Source organism: Drosophila mauritiana, chromosome 2L (assembly GCF_004382145.1).
Source record: "Drosophila mauritiana strain mau12 chromosome 2L, ASM438214v1, whole genome shotgun sequence".
Classification (NCBI taxonomy): domain Eukaryota; kingdom Metazoa; phylum Arthropoda; class Insecta; order Diptera; family Drosophilidae; genus Drosophila; species Drosophila mauritiana.
In genome coordinates, this window is record NC_046667.1 from 5,684,832 (window position 1) to 5,706,795 (window position 21,964).

General features: G+C 42.1%; 4 protein-coding genes across 8 annotated transcripts in view; 2 read left to right on the forward strand and 2 right to left on the reverse strand.

Moving 5' to 3' along the window:
• The window catches only part of LOC117140415 (beta-1,4-glucuronyltransferase 1), a 33,409-nt gene extending 22,452 nt beyond the window's left edge, over positions 1-10,957 (reverse strand). For 2 of the 3 annotated variants that reach the window (XM_033303313.1, XM_033303293.1), the window contains exons 1-2: positions 10,829-10,957; positions 9,893-10,197 (exon numbers count right to left, since the gene is read on the reverse strand). The gene's annotated coding sequence lies outside the window, so the exon portion shown is untranslated. The remainder of the gene's footprint in view (positions 1-9,892; positions 10,198-10,828) is intronic. The other variant, XM_033303304.1, reaches the window with a different exon arrangement.
• A 388-nt stretch (positions 10,958-11,345) lies between these two features.
• Positions 11,346-12,724, reverse strand: LOC117150456. Its single transcript, XM_033317347.1, has 2 exons — positions 12,426-12,724; positions 11,346-12,362 (listed from the first exon to the last, which is right to left on the reverse strand). Exons 1-2 carry the CDS (start codon positions 12,638-12,640, stop codon positions 11,624-11,626), a joined length of 954 nt encoding a protein of 317 aa, XP_033173238.1. The 5' UTR covers positions 12,641-12,724; the 3' UTR covers positions 11,346-11,623.
• Positions 12,725-13,023: 299 nt separating this feature from the next.
• Positions 13,024-14,839, forward strand: LOC117150360 (alpha-protein kinase 1). Its single transcript, XM_033317220.1, has 2 exons — positions 13,024-13,522; positions 13,581-14,839. The coding sequence occupies exons 1-2, from the start codon at positions 13,215-13,217 to the stop codon at positions 14,650-14,652; spliced, it is 1,380 nt and encodes a 459-aa protein (XP_033173111.1). The 5' UTR covers positions 13,024-13,214; the 3' UTR covers positions 14,653-14,839.
• An 842-nt stretch (positions 14,840-15,681) lies between these two features.
• LOC117148490 (venom dipeptidyl peptidase 4) lies at positions 15,682-19,726 on the forward strand. Of its 3 annotated transcripts, none has more exons than XM_033315882.1 (6): positions 15,682-15,871; positions 17,211-17,305; positions 17,362-18,272; positions 18,329-19,065; positions 19,126-19,337; positions 19,399-19,726. In XM_033315882.1, exons 1-6 carry the CDS (start codon positions 15,697-15,699, stop codon positions 19,510-19,512), a joined length of 2,244 nt encoding a protein of 747 aa, XP_033171773.1. In that variant the 5' UTR covers positions 15,682-15,696; the 3' UTR covers positions 19,513-19,726. The 3 variants fall into 3 exon arrangements, with proteins under 3 accessions (XP_033171773.1, XP_033171784.1, XP_033171764.1); XM_033315873.1 differs by lacking the exon at positions 15,682-15,871 and adding an exon at positions 16,112-16,393; XM_033315893.1 differs by lacking the exons at positions 15,682-15,871; positions 17,362-18,272; positions 18,329-19,065; positions 19,126-19,337; positions 19,399-19,726 and adding an exon at positions 16,090-16,397 and having other exon boundaries at positions 17,216-17,282.
• The last annotated feature ends 2,238 nt before the right edge of the window (positions 19,727-21,964 follow it).

The window sequence follows — 21,964 nt, forward strand, 5'->3', positions numbered from 1 at the left end:
ACAACACAAAACGAGCTGCACAGCAGGCACTTCGTATTTTAAAATATTTAGCAAGCCATATGGCGCTTTCGCAGGGTCAGCCAACAAGGGAATATTAAGGATTCGAATTGCGGGTTGGGGGCAAAGGACCACAGCCTCAGCTTCTGCCAACTTGTATGTCCGGAAGGCAATATCTGAATTCAGGTAACTGCGACGCTCAACCAAACGCCGCGCACAATGCAAAATTTATTAGGTTTGGCGAGCTAAAACCGAAGGATAGCAAAGTGGAAACTCAGAGAGATGCCCTAGAATTGGAAAAGAAATCCAGCTTTGCTACTGCAAATGAAGATTACAAAAAAAAAAAAAATTAATATCCGGAACTGGAATATGAATAATGTTTTCCCTTTTACTGCTATCTTAATTAAAAGTAGAAGCAGAAGTTTAAATGCACAAGCAAACACGATTTTATTAATATTTACATTTCTACCTCCAAAGGATATACATTATATATAAACCAGAAGATGCATAATAGTTAGTGTGTTCAGAAATGGTGTGTTATTTGAAGCAAGGAAAACCAACAACTGCAGGCAAGTCGATTTCCGCGGCATTTTGCCCACATAGTCCTTACCACATCTGTGGTAAGGACTATGAAAAGGTCCTTGCATGGCTTGAACCAATAATAAAAACCAAACGGCCCAGATTTGTACTTGAATAGCCAAAGATTAAGCAAGTGTGCCAGGCACATCGTGGCATAAAAAAGGTTTTCCCGGCGATTCCGATATAATTGGACAATGCTCTACACTAAAAGAAAATAATACTAAAAGAGTAACCTAGCCCCAAATTGCTGCTCAAACTGTTAATCAAATTAGCTGCAAATGAACCATAGACCAACAAATCAAACCACCTATAATAATCCCATTGCATGTGCATTGCAGACAAATTTGTCTGACGCTCGTAATTTTAATTAACAGAGCAAATAAACTGTGCGTTTCCCCAGGGAAGCATTCGCTTGGCTAATGGAATACGTTGGGACGACGGGCAATATATCTACTATATAAATATATAAACTAGGGACTCACATAAAGATACCTCCAACCAGAAACCAAACAAACATGTTTACCCGGTCTGGTGGGCGGAGTAGAGAAATAAAAGCGAAATTGGATTTGTCGAATAGCTCTGGGTGGTTAAACTGAATCTTTGGTCGGAAGCTAATTTAAATTAGCGCATTTCATAAACTTTTTTCAATTGAAAACACCCAAAAAGCACCGCAAACCCTGGGAAAACTTAAAACGAAAATGTCCGAGTGAAGTTAGTCGCAGGCAGAAGGGAAAGTGTCTGCTAAGTAGAATGCTTAACACAAGTGCACTTAAAATTGCATTCAAAATTAATTGAATTTCCAGCAGCGCAGTCTGCAGGCATAATCAGCTTCATTTTAGTAAAGGGTTGAGTTGCCAACACCCAACACTCTGCCAAATAATTGGTCTTCAATTAAAGTTAACTATCTTTAAAAAGGGTTGAACATTCTATAGCATTCACTAATAAAAAACCATATTTTTTGCTGGTATATATGCTTGTATACATCAAGAGTTATTAGTAACTAAGTTTTTTACCCTTTCCTTGATAAGAGAGCATTTTCCAAGAACTTGTAAAACAAACCATGTTGTACATTTGGTTTCTGCAGCAATTGAATTTGGCTACCAATTTGTTAGATAAGCTATCTTGGAATTTGAACAAATCAGAATCGTGCTTTGGCATTGTACCAAAAACAGCCGTTTCTTAAGTGGCACAATAAAAGACCAATTAAAAAGTGCATCAAACTTCGAACACCAAATTGCTTTTAATTCCTAGAGCCAGTCAAGAGCTTCTCAGAATTAATTGCACTTGAAAAAAATCCGCGTAAACAGTTTTGCGAAATTAATTATTGGTTTTTTTATAAGCTGCATAGAGTATAAAAGGATTATTGCACTTGAGCACAAATACATAAATACATACAAATTAATGATTGAATAGAGTATAAAAAGTTTAAAAGACCCATTTTATCGCTCATTAAGGCGGGTGGTGCATGGAAATTTAACAGAATTGATAGCAAGTGATTTGAAGGTTGCCGTTGGCCAAAAGATTAGATTAAAAAACCGTTACCTACATAGCTAGAAAATTCATTATAAATGCGTGCTTTTCAAATCATTAAATAAAGGCGTTGAAAAGTTCAGAAGAATAGAGATTAGTGAACGTAAGAAAGTAAAATCTTAGGGATGCGTGTTACCACTTATGGATTACAGTGCATGAATTCTACAAATATAAAAAAACTCGTGAAATGGAAGTAAATAATTCACTGACAATTTACGGAGCTGAGTAGGAAATTACTGCGAATTTCAATTATACTTGGCACTTTGTATGTAAATTGAATGGACAGATAAATATTACACACGCATTCGTGCCCGAGGCGGCAATCAGTCAAAAAAAAAACCTTAAAGATGGCCAAAAGCAGTGGGGCCTTAAAAATACATATGACAAACGCATGAACAGCCCAAGGCAAACAAAAAAAATACAAAAAAACCCCACGAACATTTAAGATTCTGACGGGGCTAACTCGATTTGCATATATTTCTCTTTCCATATGACACATCTGCCTGTTAATTTCGAGCATTTTAAAACGAATATTCGTCTTAAAGAGATGATTGCCCTTTTTGTAAGCTTTCGATTCCGGAAATAAACGATTTTTAAATGAAGTTATTTTTGTTATTTTTCAGTCAAGCTACAGTTCCACACCGAAACAAAGTGGATTGTGAAAACTTTCTCAATGGCCGTCTAATCATGATGGTTATCGGGTCTTACCCCAAATATTTTCCAATTAACCAAATCACATTACACGGTGAACTGGGCATGTTTTGTTTGATTAAGCACTATCGCAATCAATCTTGCAAGGCATCATCTAATTTTCAAGTCCATTGTGTGTGAAGTTTCAGTTGCGTTTCAAAATGATGGAGGCTGTGATGACAAAAGATGGTCTTTGACACGCAACCTACGAGATAATCTCGTCTAGCACTTAATTAGTAGCATTTCACATTACATTAGAGGCAGGAAACTTCACTGGCGAAAGGAAATGCGATGAATGTGCAAGGTGCTGCAAAGATAAAGGAATCATCATCATCATCATGACGATGGTGATGTGGCATGCTGCAAATAACATCGAGTCAAACCGAAAACTCGTGTACGAAAAAAGTTCGAATACAAGTGTCAGGCGTGAAGGAAGCAAAAACAGGACGCCCCTTCTGTTTGGGCAAATGTTGGGTCCAAATTACACAGATAGCATTACAAATACACAGGGATACATTTTTTGAGGGAAAACTTTTCGTTTTCCTAATTCACGCCTGTCACTTCTCACGTCAAGCGGAACGAAGAAAAAAAAAGAGACAAGCTGACGTTATCAATAAAACACACTGAAAGCGCACTTGAGTTCAATATAAAATCGAATATACCAAAGGCATTTTTGATGCCAACAAATGGCTAGGTAGTACCCAATTCGTGGTCCTAGTTAAGCTCCTCCGAACCGTATCTTGAATAATAAAAAACAAAATGGCAACCGTTCTGCGGATGAGCTGTAACATAACTTGGCTAAAATGACTTTGGCCACCATTATGATGAACCATTTGCGGGTTCGGCGGTTTACGAGGGTTTAGGTTGTAAATGGCTTTTAAAGTTCATTTTAAGGTAAAAGTATGGCCCCGTTTGACAGCAGCTAGCTTGGTGTACTTAAAAGTAGGGAATAGGTTACGACTAAATAAACTTTCCAGTCCGATACTCAAACTTATTTCGTTGGGAATTTTCGATGAACTGGCGGGCCGTGGCTTTTCATCCCTTCTATCTTTCTGCTGACCATTTGAAGCTTTGACTCCCCGTTAAATCTGGCCGAAATAAAATAGACTATTTTTATTAAACTACGGAAACTCGGCTGCCCCTTCCCGTGACCAAAATTGATTTATGATGTCTGCCACACACTCGCATTCCATGGAGCGCTGAAAGTTATGCAACATCAGCTTGTGGCCCACAGGGCGAATTACCATTTGGTTTACCCGCAACTCCGTTTATTGCGCCCCATTTCAAATGGGCGTGGCACGGGGTAGGTGTCAGTTTCCTGCCACTGGGCGTGAAAATTCGCCGAAACTACGCCACACTTCCAGTTCCGTCGCTTACGGCCATACTTTTTTATTAACAATCATAATTCATATTTATTAATGTGCTCAATTTGTTGTTAATGACATTACCCGCCTCTGGGGCCGCGATCCTGGTGCCTGCACAAGGATCCATTGTCGACACCCAGCTGCTGTCATGATTTTTTCGCCTCTTAACTGCGCACGGATGTTTGGCAAGCAGGTCGTAATGGATGACTCCTATCGAGGTGGCATATTGATTTACCGGCTGGATGGATGCTTCAGTGGGCCAATAAAGGAGTCTAGCTATCCAGGGGTAAGTCTATGATAGTATAAACTACTATATGAAAGGCTTTCGATAAGCATTTTGATTGAGTTTTCCATTTATGAAAGTAGAAATGATAATAAAAGCGAATTATTTCTGTAGAAATAAGGTTTTTTCATGTTTTTTACTTATTTATGCGTCAAATTGAGGTTTTAAAAACAGGCTCAGTTTGCAGCATTTTGGTCAAGGACATTTTCATATTTCATGCAACGCTTATCCTTTTAAGCAGCTCGCAGTTCTCTCATGCTAACCAGTTCAAAAAAAAGCTCTCAGGAACATACATTAAAAAGGCCACTACAACAGCAAGTGACCAAAAGAAAATAATTAAATAAGTACCACTATAACTAGTAGGGGAAAATATGAATCTTTAAATGACAGCCATTAAATATGCACCAACAAATAATCAGTTTTTAGGCAGAGTTTTACATACCCGTATGTTTTTATATAAAGTAAAATATGCTTTTGGCTCACTAAATTACTTAGACAATATGCACATTGTCCCATTTTTAAACAGACTTCCCGCAGCGAGCGTTGAAATTTGTAAAGATTTATTCTTACCCTGTTTTAATGAGTACTCAAAGGCAAAAATAAAGTGGGTGGGTAGTTCATGAAGGCAATTTGTCAGTACTTGTATGCGCATCAAGAAACTTAAGTACGTTGGCATATTTTTCACAGGCAAAAAAGAGAGACAACTGAAAAGGCAATGAAAAACAAAGGAAAATATTTCGTGCACGTTGAGTACGAGACTATTTAAAAACCCCAACATAAATTGTTAACTCAAACGCCATTTAAAAAAGGTAATTATAAAAGAATTTAATATTTAACAAATAACACGGTGGTTCAGTTCTTTTAGACCCTATTGTTGCAAATCCTATTATACGTTTCCGAACATTTTGCCATACTAATCGTTATGTCCTTACCGCTCATTCAATTTTCAATGGCGCTTAATAAATTGAATAGGAACCCGACCTCTCAGTTCAATCAAATGAACAGATCGCCAGCCGAAGGTCCATTCTATGCCTATCCATTCAGCCTCCTTTACCACTCTGCCACACTATTGATTTAAAAGCCACAAGCGCCCTTGTTCCTTGCCTGTGCGTGAGTAAAAGCTTTTAAGTAATCAAGCACCCAAGAATGCAGTTCAAAACTAAAATGTGTTTTTCACTAATTCACTTAACAAGGAATCCAAGCCGAGTTCAGGCACAGTGTTCAAATCCCATCAAAGGTGATGCCGGGCGCTCACGAGTCGGATTCTTTGCCAGCTTAGCTGGGGACAATAAGTGATGAAATTGGTTTCCACTAAGGACTTCCCGTCCATGGCCCGGGTGCCACAGTGGTCACATGGTGCCCACGTCCTTGTACACACAGGCACACACCAACACAACCTCAGCAGCACATTCACGAACAAAAGCCGGTGGCCCAAGTCTATGTCAAGTTTGAGTGGCTGCCACACTCCATCACCCATGGTCCATCCTCCTAGTCTTATCTCTAAGCCGTCTCAAACGCCTGCACTCAGAAAAACGATCCATTAAACACCTTTTGAGCATTTGACAATATTAGGAAAGAACTCTCTTGGGCCAACACGAATCTACTCTAGAAAGTGCAAGTTTATAAGAAAATGTATTTAACATCTGCGACTTGAAATGTCGGAATTTGCCACATTTTTCTCCACGTACAAAGAAACTGACAACACAGGCGGCTTTTCCACTTGGCAGCCAGCCAAAAACTACACACAAGCTGCAAAGACGAAGAGCATAAGTGATGGGGGTAAAGGCAAACGAATTTTAATTAAATTTCTTTCTTTTCCCCACCGAAGTGCCACCTCTTAGTCGCTTACCATTTTTGGCATATAAATATTAAAATCCAATACTAAACTTGCATTTCAATTTGATAACTAAGTACTACCTTTTGAACTGAACTATGGACTGTTTTAAAGGCTCAATCGAGTTTAGAAGAATCCCAGTCAAAACAAACAATAATGAAGCAATAAACAACAATAGCAACAGTCTGTCTTTAGTGAGCAACCCTTTTGCATAACAATTAGGCAACTCTGGCAGAGCCAACCAATGATTTGTGCAAATGCCTTTGACGTCGCCTTCAAGTTCTTCACTTTTTTAGCCGACAAACATTTTCTCTCGTCGCTTGAACTGTATACATTTGCATAATAATTACAACTAAACTTTTGCTGCTCGAGCATGAAAATGAGGAAAAAGTACTGCATAAATACGGCAAGGCGTCTGAATTCAGGCAATTCATCCTGATGAAAATATGTCATTCTAATTGTGTCATCTAGTATCCTTATATGTCCGCAACTCTAGAAGCATCTTCAATTTGTTATTTCATTTTTAGTTGCTATTATGTTTGTAGTTATACAATATAGTTCTTTCCTATTTCTCTAAAATCGTACTTCGTTAGTATGTAGATATATAAGAAATTGGATAAATTTAGATATCCTTGAAAGTTAAATATCTATAAAAGCGAAAAAGAAATGGAAATTGTTATTAAAACTAATTTCAGAACACATTTGGCGTTAGACCAAAACAAATTTGTTAACTAGGTGTAAGAAATTGCATTAGCTTGCTAAAATGAAATGCACTAAAAGATCAAACTAATGGATCTATTCACAAGTTGTTTATATAAACAAATATATCTTTGAGTCTGGTTAATATTATCCCAAAGTTCGTTTATAAGCGCAACATAAAAAGCAAGGAACCAGTGTTGCCTAACCTCCGTTTTAACGCGTTTCCCCAGTAAACTGACTTCCGTTGAACCCTCATCTAGGGGTTAGGACCCACAAGCACAACTACAGCCCTTTAAAGAACCCAGTTTCCCTCGTTTCAATTCAATCAACCATAAAGCAACCGACCGGGCAACCCAGCGCTTGTCATGCTGACGATGACATGGCCCCTGGCCGTGGAGAAAGGTGTCAGAACACCGCACACGGGGCGCACCTGTCCAGCTCCCGCTCCCAATCCCAATTCCGAACCCAATCCCTATTCACCGCCCCCCTGCCCGGCGGAATACCCCTGGCCGTGACTGACTGACGGGACTGATGGTTTTGCGTGCCCAATTGTTAGAGGAAGGTGGATAAACATTTTGTTGCCCTACAGTTGTCATGACAAAGCTGACTGCCCCATTTCATATTTGGCCCAAAACAAGAGAAACCGGCAACACAACTTAGCGTTTGATGAGCACATTAACAAAATGTAGTAAAATAGGAAATCAAAAGATATTAATACCAATTAGTGGAAGTTTTGAATAACTTTGAAGTTCAATGCGTGATAGAGAAAGTTCAATTAAAGAAACAAAAACTTTTAAAATATTAATAAGTCCCAAAATTTTCTTTTTCAAAATAAACTTTTTAAAATAATTTTCCAATAATAAAAGCGATTTGAAATATCATGAATAAGCTGTCCAGACTTTCTTCGTTTCTTAACTGAGGATGTACGTTACAAGTGACTGATTTGTAAGGTCTGGGTCTTGGAAAGTGTAAAACGCAAACCAAAATCAAATGAACAAAACTGCTTATTTGCGGTTAACCACAACACGGTAATTCAATACCGATAAGGAATCCAGGAAAAGGCTTACGAACTTGCTAACCCAGGTGCACTACAAAACCTCACGCCTTTCATTATTTACATTTGAAAGAAACTAAATTACTTATTTATAAAAAAATGTTTAAATATTGGAATTTATATATATTCCAGCAAATAAAGAAACTAAAAGTGTATATAACGTTTCTTGTCAACCAGTGTAATAAATGCTGTTGCTCAAGATGATTCAGTTGTCTCCATGACAAACAAAATTTTTGTAAATGCATGTGAGCTTTGATGTTACGTCACTTGTAGGTGGGTGACCCCCTGGGGGTGTCATTTGTATTTCAGAAGTCACCAAGCGACGTATGGAATTTTCAGGTCAAAAGGGGCAGAGGATAAATTGATGAAATAATAATTTCAATTCAATTTAAAAAAACTTAAAATACACAAGATGGTATTTTTACCAAAATGTGAGTGGCAACCTGGCAATATGGAGAAATTATCCAGAACTTATTGTTCTTAAAAAGCATTTTTAATGTGGGAAAAACTAATTTCCACAGTTTATTTATCGAAAAGCTTTGAAGTGCATAGGCACAAATCACCCATCTGGAATTTTCTTGGCAACGATTATAAACTTCCGCTTGAATCTCGTGTATTCAATTGTTTTTCTCGCTCTTTATCTAAAAACCAGAAATCTTTCCGAGATAATCGCATCCAAGGTCTTATGTTCTACGTAATCCCAACACCGCAATGCGTTGCTATCGCCTTAAATTTACCAAGTCCCTTACTATAGTTTCTTATCTATAATGTGCGACATCAGTTATCAGATACTCAGTTCTGTGATGCAGAAAACTGCTCTGCTTGTTTTACTATACAAATATTCGCCATTATTGAGAAAAACATTTGTTTAGTTTAGTTATCGTTTGATTACCCAGAAAATGATCGAATCATACTAATGGAGTAAATAAGCACGTGTTTATCAAGTATAAATATTTAATAATAGGGCGAAACACATGGAACTAAACGCGCAAACTGTCGAATAATTGGCAAATATTTTATTAATAAACAGCAACACACAACAAGTTATGTAGATCGTGTTAAATTGCCCGTTCGAATTACTTCGCAGCGAATTGTTGATTTTTTATGTACAGCTCATGTCTATTTTTATAAAAACTTAAGATCCATGTACTTCATAAATTTCATAGAATTGTCAGATAACAATGAAAAGACAGTAGTGCTTATAACAATTACCTAATACGATTCCCCCTATATTTAGCTCTTTTCGACACCTCCTAATTCTATTTTTAATTGTCGTGCGCATAAATTAAGTTATATATTTTCGAGTGTTTGCTAAGTGACAATATTTAGCCACAAACGAGGAGAAGATTTATGTGGACTCCGGCGATTTAATGAGCTGTTTTAAAAGAAAACAAATGCCAAACAAATTTTTAATGGGCTAACAAATGTGTTGTTAATGTGAAAATTAAAACGCGATTGGAAAATCGAATTTATCAAATTGTCAGAAACCAAATTGCCTACGAATAAAAAAGAACTAGTTATGATTTTGCCATAGATTCGATAATTATTGCCAAGAATGTTATCAATCTTATCATTCTAGTGGTCTAGGAACCGCATGATTAGCGTCCAAGGAAAAACCCATAAATGACGACAATCATGGGAAATTTTAAACAAATTATACAAACATTATTGTATAGAAAATTTATTGATCTTGATGTAGTTACGATACAATATCTTGAAAAACACATAAAGTTGGTCTGTTATGAGTAGCAAATTTCATAAAAAAAAGGCGGAAGACGAAAAAAAGGGCGAACAATAGCGCCAGTTAGGCATGATGTATAAAATAAACTTTTGCAATTGTTAAATATTATTATCGCACTTACATCACACACACACAGCGAGTCGATTTTCGATTTTTGTGCTGCTGCTGCTGATGATGATGATGATTTAGATAATTTCTTTATTTCGATATTTGCTGGTGGCCGCACGAATTTGAAATTTGATTTCTTTTGATTTGGCTTTGTGTTTCGTATTTTGTTGATTTTTTGGCTGCTCTTTTGGGCGAAACGAAAAGAAATCGCGCTGATATTTCTGCTCAACCTGCCGTTTGTTGTTGCTGTCGCCTCGCTTTGCTTTGCTTTGCTGACCGTTTTCTATGAATGAAAGAGTCGCTGGGCAAAAGCAACAACTGCAACAAAACAGTAAAAAAAAAAAGACGTGAGAGGCGTGACGCGACAGCAGAGAAAAAAAACCAAATTAGTGAGGGGGGGAGGGTGAAGGCGGGGCAAAGCGAAATGTAACGAAACGGGTTTTCACATAGTTTGTAGCACAGTGTTGTGGCCCTGGAGAAAGAGAAACGGAGGAGACACACAAAACAGAACGAGAAACTTTTACACTGGCCAACAAACAGTGTGCGAAAGGGAGTTGGTCGGAGGGGGGGCAGGTAGGGAGAGGCGCGGCAGGGCTCAGCTGATTCTGATTGGGATTTTCGGGCATGCCACATGCAGCGGCAGCAACAGCAACAACAACAGCCTCCCACTCTCGCGCTCTCTCACTCGCTCGCTCTCTTTGCTGCAAATCGAATTTTTTGTTGTTTATTTAGGTGACGCTCGCACACATTGGCAAACATTTCAATCCGTGTGTGCTGCACACTTGTTTTTCCTTCTTTAGCCCCGATTCCACGGCGATTTGTGCACTTCGCTGCCGTTCGTCGATCTTTATTTTATCCCAATCTTAATCTTTATTTTTATCCCAGACTGGCTGACTGGCTTTCTCCGCACCGCACAAGCACACACACTCCTCGACACACTCGCACACACCTTGATGCGCTCCTTTGGCGAGCCACTCATTTGATTTAAAGGCCTTTTCCGATTGGCACGCGCGTCCGCCACCCGCACACACGCGAAAAACACGACCGTTTCGCTCGAAGTCTCGAAATCGAAAAAGTGGAAAAGCCTACAAAAAGTCTATGGCATTTCGGTCGGCAGAGAGCGCTTTACGCGCTAAGAGAGGGCTTAAGAGAGCAGCCGCATGCGGTATTTATGGATATTTTTATACTCCGGCTGCGTGCACACTACTGCAGCTGAGGTTGGTGAACAAATACGGCGCGGTTGCTGCACACACTAAGTTGATCGAAATGCAAAACTTAATGGGCTATTCACACTGATTTCATTTGAAATTATGTTTGATTTCGTTACTATAAAAAAATATGTTAAAGATAACTTTTACTATTATCGCAGGCTCAAAGAGATATTTATAAAAAATACCTCTTTGATCTAATTTATTATTTAGCCAGTTGTTTAGTTTTGGTTTCTTAAAATGTAGCTACCATATAAGTTCGTCTTAAAACAAAGTTTTTAATTTAACTCAACTTAAATTTTGCGAAGACGATTCTTCATACAATTTACAATTATGACGCTAGAAACGTTTGAAAAATTTTATAATATCTTCGGTTCGCTATGCTGCTGCTTTGTACGTCGAGTGAATTAGACCTCTGTGTCTGAGAAAGGAACGAATTGAAAAACACACACAGAGTCGAGCGTCGCGACTCTATTCCCTACTTAAAGCTAAACCTGCCATACATTGTCCTTACCACATGGTGCTAGTAGTCGGGATCAGGGTTCCAGCTTGATGGTCGTCGGCTGTATTAACGCCAGCAGTGCCTCCTGCCGCTCCATATACGCCAGGAAGTTCTGCTTCATGGCCAGGAACTGCTTCTCCTTGTGGACGAGCGCCTGCAGACAGGCGTCGTTCTGCTGCTCGAGCATATTGTTCTCCTTGCGCAGCTCCTCCACTATAGCCATTGTGATCTTGCCCGAGTACGGCAGTATACTACGTCGGCCTCGTCTCCTTTTGCTCGCCGAACGTTCGGGGTCCGTCTGGCCGCCGTTGGTGTGGCCTCCATATGGCGCATCCTCCGGCTCGGGCAGGATGTGGTTGGCAGGCGTGAGAGGCGCCCGCCGTATGACACTTTCGGCAGCAGCTCTCTGCAGGTAGTGGCTAGCCGCAATTTCCAGCTGCTCCACTGTGGGCTTGTGTTCAATCTTCACCACCTGGTGGTAGTCGTCTTGCAAAGGCTCTGTCTTCACTACTGCGTGCATTGGGGGTTGGTCATCGAGGAAGGTGCATCCCTCTGCATCGCGCTCGAATTTCAGCTGGGCGGACGAGGTGAATAGCAGTGGCGGCAGGGCGGGCAAATCCACACGTGCTGTCGCACGGATCGTCTCCAGCACATTGCGGATATGGAACAACGCGGACGACGGCCGGGCAGGAGAGAAGAGGCAATCGATCAGCGCGTAGAGACGCCAGTCATTCGCGAAGTTCGCATTGCTCCCCACGCGGTTGCGATCGTTCCTGCAGAGGAGTGGAAGGAGATATTAGCACTGGGAATAGACTCGAGCAGCTGCTGCGCCTCACAAATACTTGTTGCGGTAGCTGTTCATGCGCCGGCGAGCCTCCTGCTTGTTAAGACGAACGCCGTTCTGCTGCAGGCCGTGCGCGATCTCCCGGAAAATGGGCAGGTTATCCGTGTAGGAGGGTATAGCGTGCAGGTGTTCGCGCCACAGTCGCAGCAGCATGGCCTCCTCCAGCGACGTGTAGTAGCGCAATCGCAGGTGCTTCTGGCCGCTCATATTCCGTCTAAATTCAATTTTGTGGAATCGCTATAATCCAAACATTTTCGTACGTGACCAAGAACCAGTCGAGGGAGGCGTGAAAATACCAAGAACGCTTGATCGCAGCGGGTGCCAAAAAATACCATCAATTGTTTAAATTTACTTAAAAAGCTCTTTAAATCGGGAACTAGCTAATAATTTATGATTACTTAATATTGTAGTAGTATATACATTTAAGTTGATATGCTACTAAATGTATTTTTCTTGAAACTGAATTTGTATACCTTGAGATACAGATATAAATAGTGCGGAGAATTTGGTATATTAATTATTTCTGGAAATCCGCTCTTGAAAATTCCCTGCAGAGTTGTCACCCTGAAGCATGGGCATTTTCGCTGTTCTCGCGCCGCACGGTCACACTCTTCTGTGTATCAAAACTGTTGTTGATTTTTTGTGCAGAAAAACTGCTCTTGGCTTCTATTATTCTACCAGGGCCTCGCATTGTGTAACTCGAGTGGAGATCGCATATCCAAAGGCGCCATAACAGGGAAACATCTGCGGGAGCAGAGCAGGAGCCGGTGCAGAGCAGTCGATGGACTACGAGAAGCTGGCGTTGAACGCGGGCGGAAGCGGCAGCGGTGCCGAGCAGGATTTGGGCATGTGCGGTGGTCAGGAGCTGCTCGATGGCAGGGGCAAGGAGAAGTCGCGTCGCTACTGGACGCCCAGCGAAGAGGAGCGCCTATACGAGATATGGGGACGCGACAACTGGCGCCTAACGCGCACCGGCAAGAACACCATCTTCTTTGGCCGGTGGGCCGAGGAGCTGCGCGACCGGTTCGCCGTAGACGTGAAGCCGGAGGAGATCCAGATGAAGGTCAACCAGACCAGGGCCAAGTTTAGGTAGGTAACCGTTTAGAGACTTTGCTATACCGGGCTAACTGACTGGTTTCCGTTTAAGGCAAGTCAAAAAACAGCTGCAGGCGGATCCTTCGAGCCATGCTACGCGCTGGAAGAAGTACGACATCATCAATCGCATCCTGAAGAACCTGCACAGGCCCAAGAACGCCGATCCGCTGCCGCCAGAGGCGCTGCTCAACAACCGCGACATGACACCGCCCCGGGATGATGCGTCCGCCGAGCAGTTGCAGCAGCAGCAGCCACAGCAGCAATCCGTTCAGCAGCAGCAGCAAGGTTTGGGACTGGCCGGTGAGCCGAGCACTGCCACCTTTTACAATAGCAGCAGCAATAGCAATCACGGCAGCAGCCACAACAACAACACCAGCGGCGGAATTAGCTTCAGCACGGAGCTGTTCACGGACCAGTACGACGAGGTGGTCAAGCAGGAGTACGAGGACGATGAGTACCGCTCCATTCCCTTTCAGGAGCAGTTGCAACAGTATTCACCAGCTGAGCCGGCTCAGCTGCTCGAGCTGCAGACGCCACAGCAGCAGCAACAACAGCAGCAGCAGCAGCAACAACAGCAGCAGTTCCAAGCAAACTATGAGCCGCAATTTCAGCAGCAGCCGGCTCAATTCAATAACAACAGCGTCATTAGCACTGCGGCCACATCGACCGTCAACCACCAGCCCATTACGGCGGTAGCCTATATCAATAGCAGCAATAACACCATCAGCGTGGCCACAAACGCCAACGGAGGCATGCCAGCGCCGGTGCCCGCACAGGTATCAACACCGGTTCCGGCTGCAGCTCCAGTTCCGACCACCAACAACGCCGTCGTTGGCGCGTCCCCCGTCCCTGTGCCACGGAAGCGCGGTCGTCCATTCGGATCTGTGAATCCCCCACACGCAGAATCGCTGGAGGCGCTCTACATGGAGGAAGTTCGGCGAAAGAACCAGCTGCTCTACGAACAGACCAAGATATGTCGGCAGCGACTGGAGCTGGAGGAACGCAAGGTCGACCTCATGCAGACCTTCTTCCCCAAGTGTCTCGAGCAGCAGGCGCAGATTCTAAGCCACGTCATTCAGCTGCAGCAGCGCAATCAACATCCTGCGGCCCAGCGGCCGCAGTGAACTTTTCCGACTTTTCTAAACCTAAATTTTGGACCGCAGTGCATGAACACTTGTTTTCATATACTGGGTTGCTCCAACATGTCGCTTCGCAGGCTGATCGGTGCCACGAAACTTAACAAAAAACATGCAACACTGTTTGTAAGATTAAAAATAAACTTAAATAATAAATATATTTAAAACACGAAAATCGCTGGATTATTGCTTATTTTTATTGATTTTCGCATTTTGGAAGCTGATTTTCACATTCGATTTCTGCAAATTTGTATTATAAAATTATTTGGAGCAAAGAATTTTACAATTATTTTCTATTAAATATAACTTAACATTTATGCACTAAGCACCATATGCAATATAACATTTTAAGATGCATTTAACAGCGCTGAAAAGTATGCAGAATTTTTATGAAAGGAGATTGTTAAAATGCTGAAATACATCCTTGTGATGGAATGTTAATGTTAATAAAATCAACACAATCTTTAAAAGTGTATACAATTTCAAAAAAAACAAGCAATCTTTACCAAATAAGAATTAGAATAGGGAACCCCATCTCAATCTTTCTTTTGAAGTTAGAAATCGAAAGTAAAAATCTTTGTTGTCTTTAATTTTAAAGCCGTGAAGGTAGACGCCCTCCTCATGTCAAAATATTCTACATTAAAGTATGAAATCTATTTAAGAAGCTGTATAAGAGGGATTCGACTATGAGATACTCACTAGTCACTTGTTTCGTGCTTCTCTATATAAAACAGTTTAAAAAACAGCAAACAACAGTTCATAATATGAAGGATCTAAATTGTGCTTGCATAGTTTCATCGCAAATAGGTATTAGCTAGTTCTTAGAAGTGAAAAGCCTTTATGAGAATTAGTACTAATGAGTGTCGCTTCCACTTGTTAAATGGGGTCTTTCGCTATGGTTTTCCCTTCATTGGCCACTAATTAAATACAATCATTTACGCTCAGCAAAGCCAGTTCACTCGCTTTTGAGATGCCGAGCACTCCGCACTTGCTTCCAACATTAGATTCAGTTTAAGCGTGGTCCTTTCAGCTATGCACGGTGGATTTAGCCTGAGTGCCTGGTTGCTGTTGCTTCAATTAGCATTAGGATCTGTTTCCTCAGCAGATGCGAAGTACGGAACGCGAGTGAAAAGCCCGTGGAAATTAAGGCAGTCACTCTACGGCTTGGGCAGGCGATTATTGGCTTTTAATGGCAGCTGGCTAACGGGTAAGCCACTTAAAATTAAGACTGATAAAGAATTAAGTTGAAAGGGATTTATGTAAATATAACATCAAAACCATTATAAAGAAAGTGTCAGGAGAGTGTGATCTTTGTTGTCAAGTGTAAGTTCTTAAGAGCGCTATAAAACTGACGCCATCTGGCAACGCCGCGTCGCGCTCAACAGGTGGCTCTCGCCCGCTCTGTGTGATTGTAATTGATTTCTGATTTCTGCTCCGACGACTCCGGCTCAGTTGCATTCTAGCCGCGCCGCCGAGTGTTGCGTGTTGCGGACTTCGCGGAGTGACAAGTTGCGATCAACGATCTACGTTGCGGCATTCAACATGGCAATTAATCCGCTGCTGATCGCAGCCCTTGGCCTCTTCATCACCGTTTGTCCTCGTCCGTCGACGGCGGCGGCGGTCATCGGGCGGGTGGAGGACGCGGAGGGCAACAAGACGGCGTGGGAACTAACGGAAGCTCTGTACGGCACATCGGGGCTGCGGAGTTTCAATGGCACCTGGATAACAGGTTCGTTGCTCATCAATCCCATCGGTTCGACGACCCACCGTTTGTTGTTGTTGTTGTTCCTCCATCGCACCACCAATGAAAACCTTGTTTTGGTTTTGAGGCGGCTATCACCTAGAGCATCACCCGCTGGGAATTATCATCTTCTTGGGGGGAATTAACATCCGGGGAATTCCTACCGCGGGTGCTCCGACCCTTATCAATGGGCTAATTTACGTATATTACGGCTGGGCCATTCATTCCCCCTTTTATAGTAGTGCACATAAGAAATGAATAAACTTAAACCTATAATACTTAACACTTTGAAATCAAGAAAACTGGCAAAACTTACATTTTGAGCTTAAGTTTTGGCTAGTTTATTACATTTAATCTTATCTTGAATGAATTACGATCATCATTTTGAAGCTCGATAGTAAGATTATTGTGTGTTTCTTATCTGCGACGTTTGGTTAACCATAATGGCAGTGTCCAGATAATAGAAAAATCTAAGATTTGCTTTCATTTTGAATTTCCAGGTTATATCATTAATTGAATTCGATAATTTTTTTTTGACAATTTAAGAACTTAAAGTAGGATTATAATTCCACGGTTCTTCTTTAAAGAAGAGCATTCGCCGCACAGTTTTGAAATTGGTGCGATGCCCGATTTCTTCAACTTAACTTTCGACGCACAAAATTTCTAGTTGCCTCTTTGCTGGCGTAATTCCAGATTCAATGACACGCTTTACTTCAAACAGCTGCCATTCGAACTTGTATACACTTAAATAGTTAGTTAGGGTATTTGTATTTGTATGTGTTATCTAACAAATGCACTTTTGCAGATGAGGAGTTCTACTACACTGCCTCCGACCGATCCATCCACAAATTCAATGCGGCCACCAAGACAGATGTGATCTTCCAAAACTCCTCATTTCTGGTAAAGTACTTAGCATAACTGCTAAAATGATTGGCATGCACTAACGTTGTTTTCAGAACAACTATGTGGGCGCCACCTTCTCACTGTCGCCGGACAACACGAAGATCCTGATCCGGCACAACCTTACGGAGAAGTTCCGGCACTCGTATATTGCGCAGTACGATGTCTTCGACATCGAGACCAACACGACCATCCAAATCCACAAGGGCGAGAAGCTGCAGTACTGCGGATGGTCACCACTGCGGGATCGATTGGCCTATGTCTACCTAAACAATGTCTTCATCCACTTCAGCGAAAGCTTGGAGATCAGCATCACGGACGACGGCGTGGACGGTGTGGTCTACAACGGAGTGCCCGACTGGGTCTATGAAGAGGAGGTTCTGAGCAGCGGCAGCGCGATCTGGTGGTCATCGGATGGCAGCAGGCTGGCCGTGGGCTTCTTTAACGACACCGAGGTGGAGACCTTTACCTACTTCCTTTACGGCGACGGCGCCACCACTTTCTATCAGTATCCGCACGAGGAGCAGCTCAAGTATCCCAAGTCGGGCTCCAAGAACCCGGTGGTGAGCCTGCGCGTCTACGACGTGTCCGACAATGACATGCACAGCATCGTGGCACCCGTGGACATCGTCGGAGACGATCACATCCTGCAGAGCGTCGTCTGGTCGAACTCGACTCACCTGCTAATCACCTGGATGAATCGCCGCCAGAATCTCAGCTCCATTCAGAGCTGCAGCTACCTGGGTGACTGTGTGGAGGTCAAACGGCTGGAGGAGCCCCACGGCTGGGTGGACATTAGCACGCCCAAGTGCTTCTCCACTGGTAAGAACTGCATCTTCGGCTACTTCATAGACAACTGGCACCAGGTGTGGAACCTGGACCTGGAGACGGGACTCAACAGTTGGCAGTCGCGCGGCAACTTCACAGTTTTGAGCGTGTATGGCTATGACGAAGCCAGGGACAAACTGTAAGTTAAGGTAGTCATTTTTAGAAGCGAATCCAATTGAAATACTTATTCTGCAGCTACTACCAGGCCACTTTGCCCGGAGATCCCTCAGTGTACCATGTGTTCAGCAACGACGAGTGCCTTAGCTGCGGCCAAATTGATGCGGATGGTGTGGCCTGTCGCTCCGCTTCGGGCACATTCAGCAAGTCCTTCTCTTACTACACGCTATCCTGCACCGGTCCCAATCCGAGCTACACCAGGATCTTTGAGGCCTCCACGAAGACACTTCAGGTGGACTGGGAGCCGAATACAGCGTACCGCAAGCAAATAGAGCAAAAGCTGCGTCCCAGCTATCAATTCATGAACGTCACCCTGGCCGATGGAAGTATTGGTTACGCCAAGCTAGCCCTTCCGCCCAACTTCGTGGCGACGAAGAAGTACCCACTGATCGTGGTTGTGTACCAGGGACCCAACTCGGTGCGAGTGACCAACGGGTTCACCCTGGGCTACGAAGCGTTTGTCACGACCTCGCGGGAAACGATTTATGCGTATATTGATGGCCGAGGTACGGGTAACAAGGGCAAGGACCTGCTCTTCTCGGTCAACAACGATCTGGGCGATCACGAGGTCGAGGATCAACTGTTCGTCACTCGCTGGATGCAACAAAATCTGGCCTTCGTGGATGCCGAGCGTTGCGGCATTTGGGGATGGAGCTATGGTGGCTATATGACGGCCAAGACCATTGAGAAGGATGACGATCGGATCTTTCAGTGCGGAGTTTCGGTGGCTCCAGTTACCTCGTGGCTGTACTATGGTTTGTATATACTTTCTTTCGTTATATAAGCGTTTTACCAGGTTCAATGTCCCATTATAGATACGATTTATACCGAGCGCTATATGGGACTTCCCACTGACGATGACAATTTTAAGAAATACAACGAGAGCAGCGTGTTCGGCAACTTGGAGAACTTCAAGAGCCACGACTTTCTGTTGATTCACGGTTCCGGCGACGACAATGTCCACTACCAGCACTCCCTGCTCTTGGCCAAATTGCTGCAAAGACAGGATATTCAGTTCGAGGAACAGGTCCTACAACCGAGCACTTATATTTATCCACAAGTCTAAAGTTTTTTGCTACATTTTCCAGACCTACACCGATGAGAACCATGGCATCGGCAATGCTCTGCCCCATTTGTACCATACCATTGATGCCTTCTGGACCAACTGCCTCAACCTGGATGTCTACGAAGACACTGTATAGTGAAAGCGACTGTCGTCAGTCTAGTCAAATATAAGTATTTGAAAATTGTCCTTGTCCAAGTTCCCTTAGAAATATTAAATGTTTAAAGTACCAAATGTCAGCTGAAGAGATTAAAGAAATATTAATTTCTTCTTCTGAAAGTTGTTTATGTAATATTAAAATTGTTCTTTCCTAACAAAAATTGAGCCAAAAATAAAAATTGTACCTATATGTATATAAACTCGTTAATTTGTAACCATTTGACTTAATAATTTATGTATCGATAATGGTTGTACTTTAGTTGGAAGGCACCTAGAAGCCAGAAAAGGTATCCATTGTCTACATATCAGACCCAGACGACCTTGAATTTTGCTTTGTTTGCGTCAACTGATTAATGCGATTCGGTTTCGGATTTGCCATGTATCTAAAAACACTCTTAAGGATATTCATTAATCAGCAACAAGGACCAGCAAAAAAGTGGATGCCCGGCTAAAGTTTAAAGCGAAAACAAGCTCTCAAATAATTTCCGAGCATTCAAGCTGAGCCATCCGGGATAAATCCCACTCACAGCCGGCGCTAATCGGGGTGTCATTCTGCACTGGTGGTGTTTGCTCCTCGGATTAAGTGCCCAACTAATTGCGTATTGTGGCGATCCGCACGCCCAGTGGAGATGTCATGAAAACGAGGCAAAGTTTTAAAGTCTCTCGATTGGCCGAGCATGAAATTTCATTTCGATTCGCAGATTGTTTAGTCATTTTTAAATATAAATGCACACAACAGCTCTCTATTCTTTAGAAAACATTCAAGTTCTCCTCTGGTTAACTAGTCAATTTTATCGCATTTTATAACCCTAATTATGAGTACATAGAATGAACAAAAACCGCACTTTGAAAGAAACACTAATTATGAGCGAAAATGCCAGAAGCCGTTGAGTTTGGTTTGTGAAAATCAATTAATTAACTTGTGCAAAGTTGAATTGCTTCTTCCCAGGACGGCAATAGACTGAATTATGGAGGAAAAAAGTTGAAATTGTTTGCGACAAATGAAAATTTATGACCTGGATTATAGAGCAAGGCTCTCCAGTATATATGACTAAATCCGCAAAGTGACTTGTGGCAAACAATTAAATCCTTTTCAACTTGCTCAACTTTGACATCTGAGCATTGACTTATCGACGGAGGCCACCATTAGGCAATAATTGAAACAAATGAGACAGAGAATTGCACTTTGAATTAAATATTTCGGGTTAGCTAATGGCAGGATAATCGCATATCAAACGTAGCATACTTTTCAGGGCAAACTTAAAAGCAACTTAAGAACATGACATATTCTTGCCTCTTATAGGATCTAGGGCATGACAAACTTTGAAGTGCTTTATCTTTACTTTAGAATTAAAAAAAAGGTATGATTTACTTACTTTCATTTATTTTCAGACGCTGGGCGAGGCGCTGAGCCCCCTGTGACAAACTAAGTTAATGAAATAGAGGCCGTGAAAGACTGAGCCGCAAAAAAGTCGAGCGAAAAGCGAGAATTTTCACACTATAATACGTAGTGGAAGTGTACATATGTGTTTTTGCGAAAGTCGGTTTATTTTAGTGGGGTGGAGCTGCTCGACATTTCGCTGAACTGGGCGGCCTCCCGGGTGCCTTTTGTTTGATGGCGTCAAGGCGGAAACGTGCCCACGAGGTTGCAGGGATAAACTAAATATACGCTGTAAATTTATTGTGCGGAAAATATTCCTGCGTTTCGCATTCAGGACGCTGTATGAATGTATGAATGTCTCGGCGCTGCACGACTCACAAAAAAAAAAACTCGTTGACCTTTATGACTTTACCATACAAAGTGATTTTCTCGCATTTTCATGGCTAAAGTCTGAAAATTAAATTTAATTACGGAAAGTGGTGTGGGTAACCCCAAGCCTCAGAACCTAAAAATATGTTATTCAATTACTTTGCATGTGCGAATTTAGTTTTACTCAAACCGAGCTGTTTTTAAATTTGAGTCCTTTGCAGCAGGCACTCATATCCTGGCTTGAAATATAGCCCACTATATTGAATAGCCCCAGCAATCTTGCCGTCAGTATGCATACATTTTCCTTGATTATTCAATTTTGTAGTTGACGATGAATTTGCGGTGCTCAGTGACTTCCGGCTTCGGCGAAGCCCATGAACTCATGCTTGTGGTCACTGCTGAAAGTTATCGGATTTTCATTTATAAATATCCTGTTATATGGACTTCCGCAATGTATTTTTCGTAGCCACTAGCAAACAAGTCGGTTGTGCTGAACTTTTCCCTTCGATACATTAAAAAACATAGGGCCAATAAAATCAGTTTTCTGTTACCAAACGGATGACGGATGGCCATATATGGACGAACACAGAGCTGAAAGCTATAAATCACTTGGGTTATTGAAAAAGAAAAGAATGTTATGCCTACTAAATGTTTTCAATGTAGTTCAAGTTCATGCGGAAAG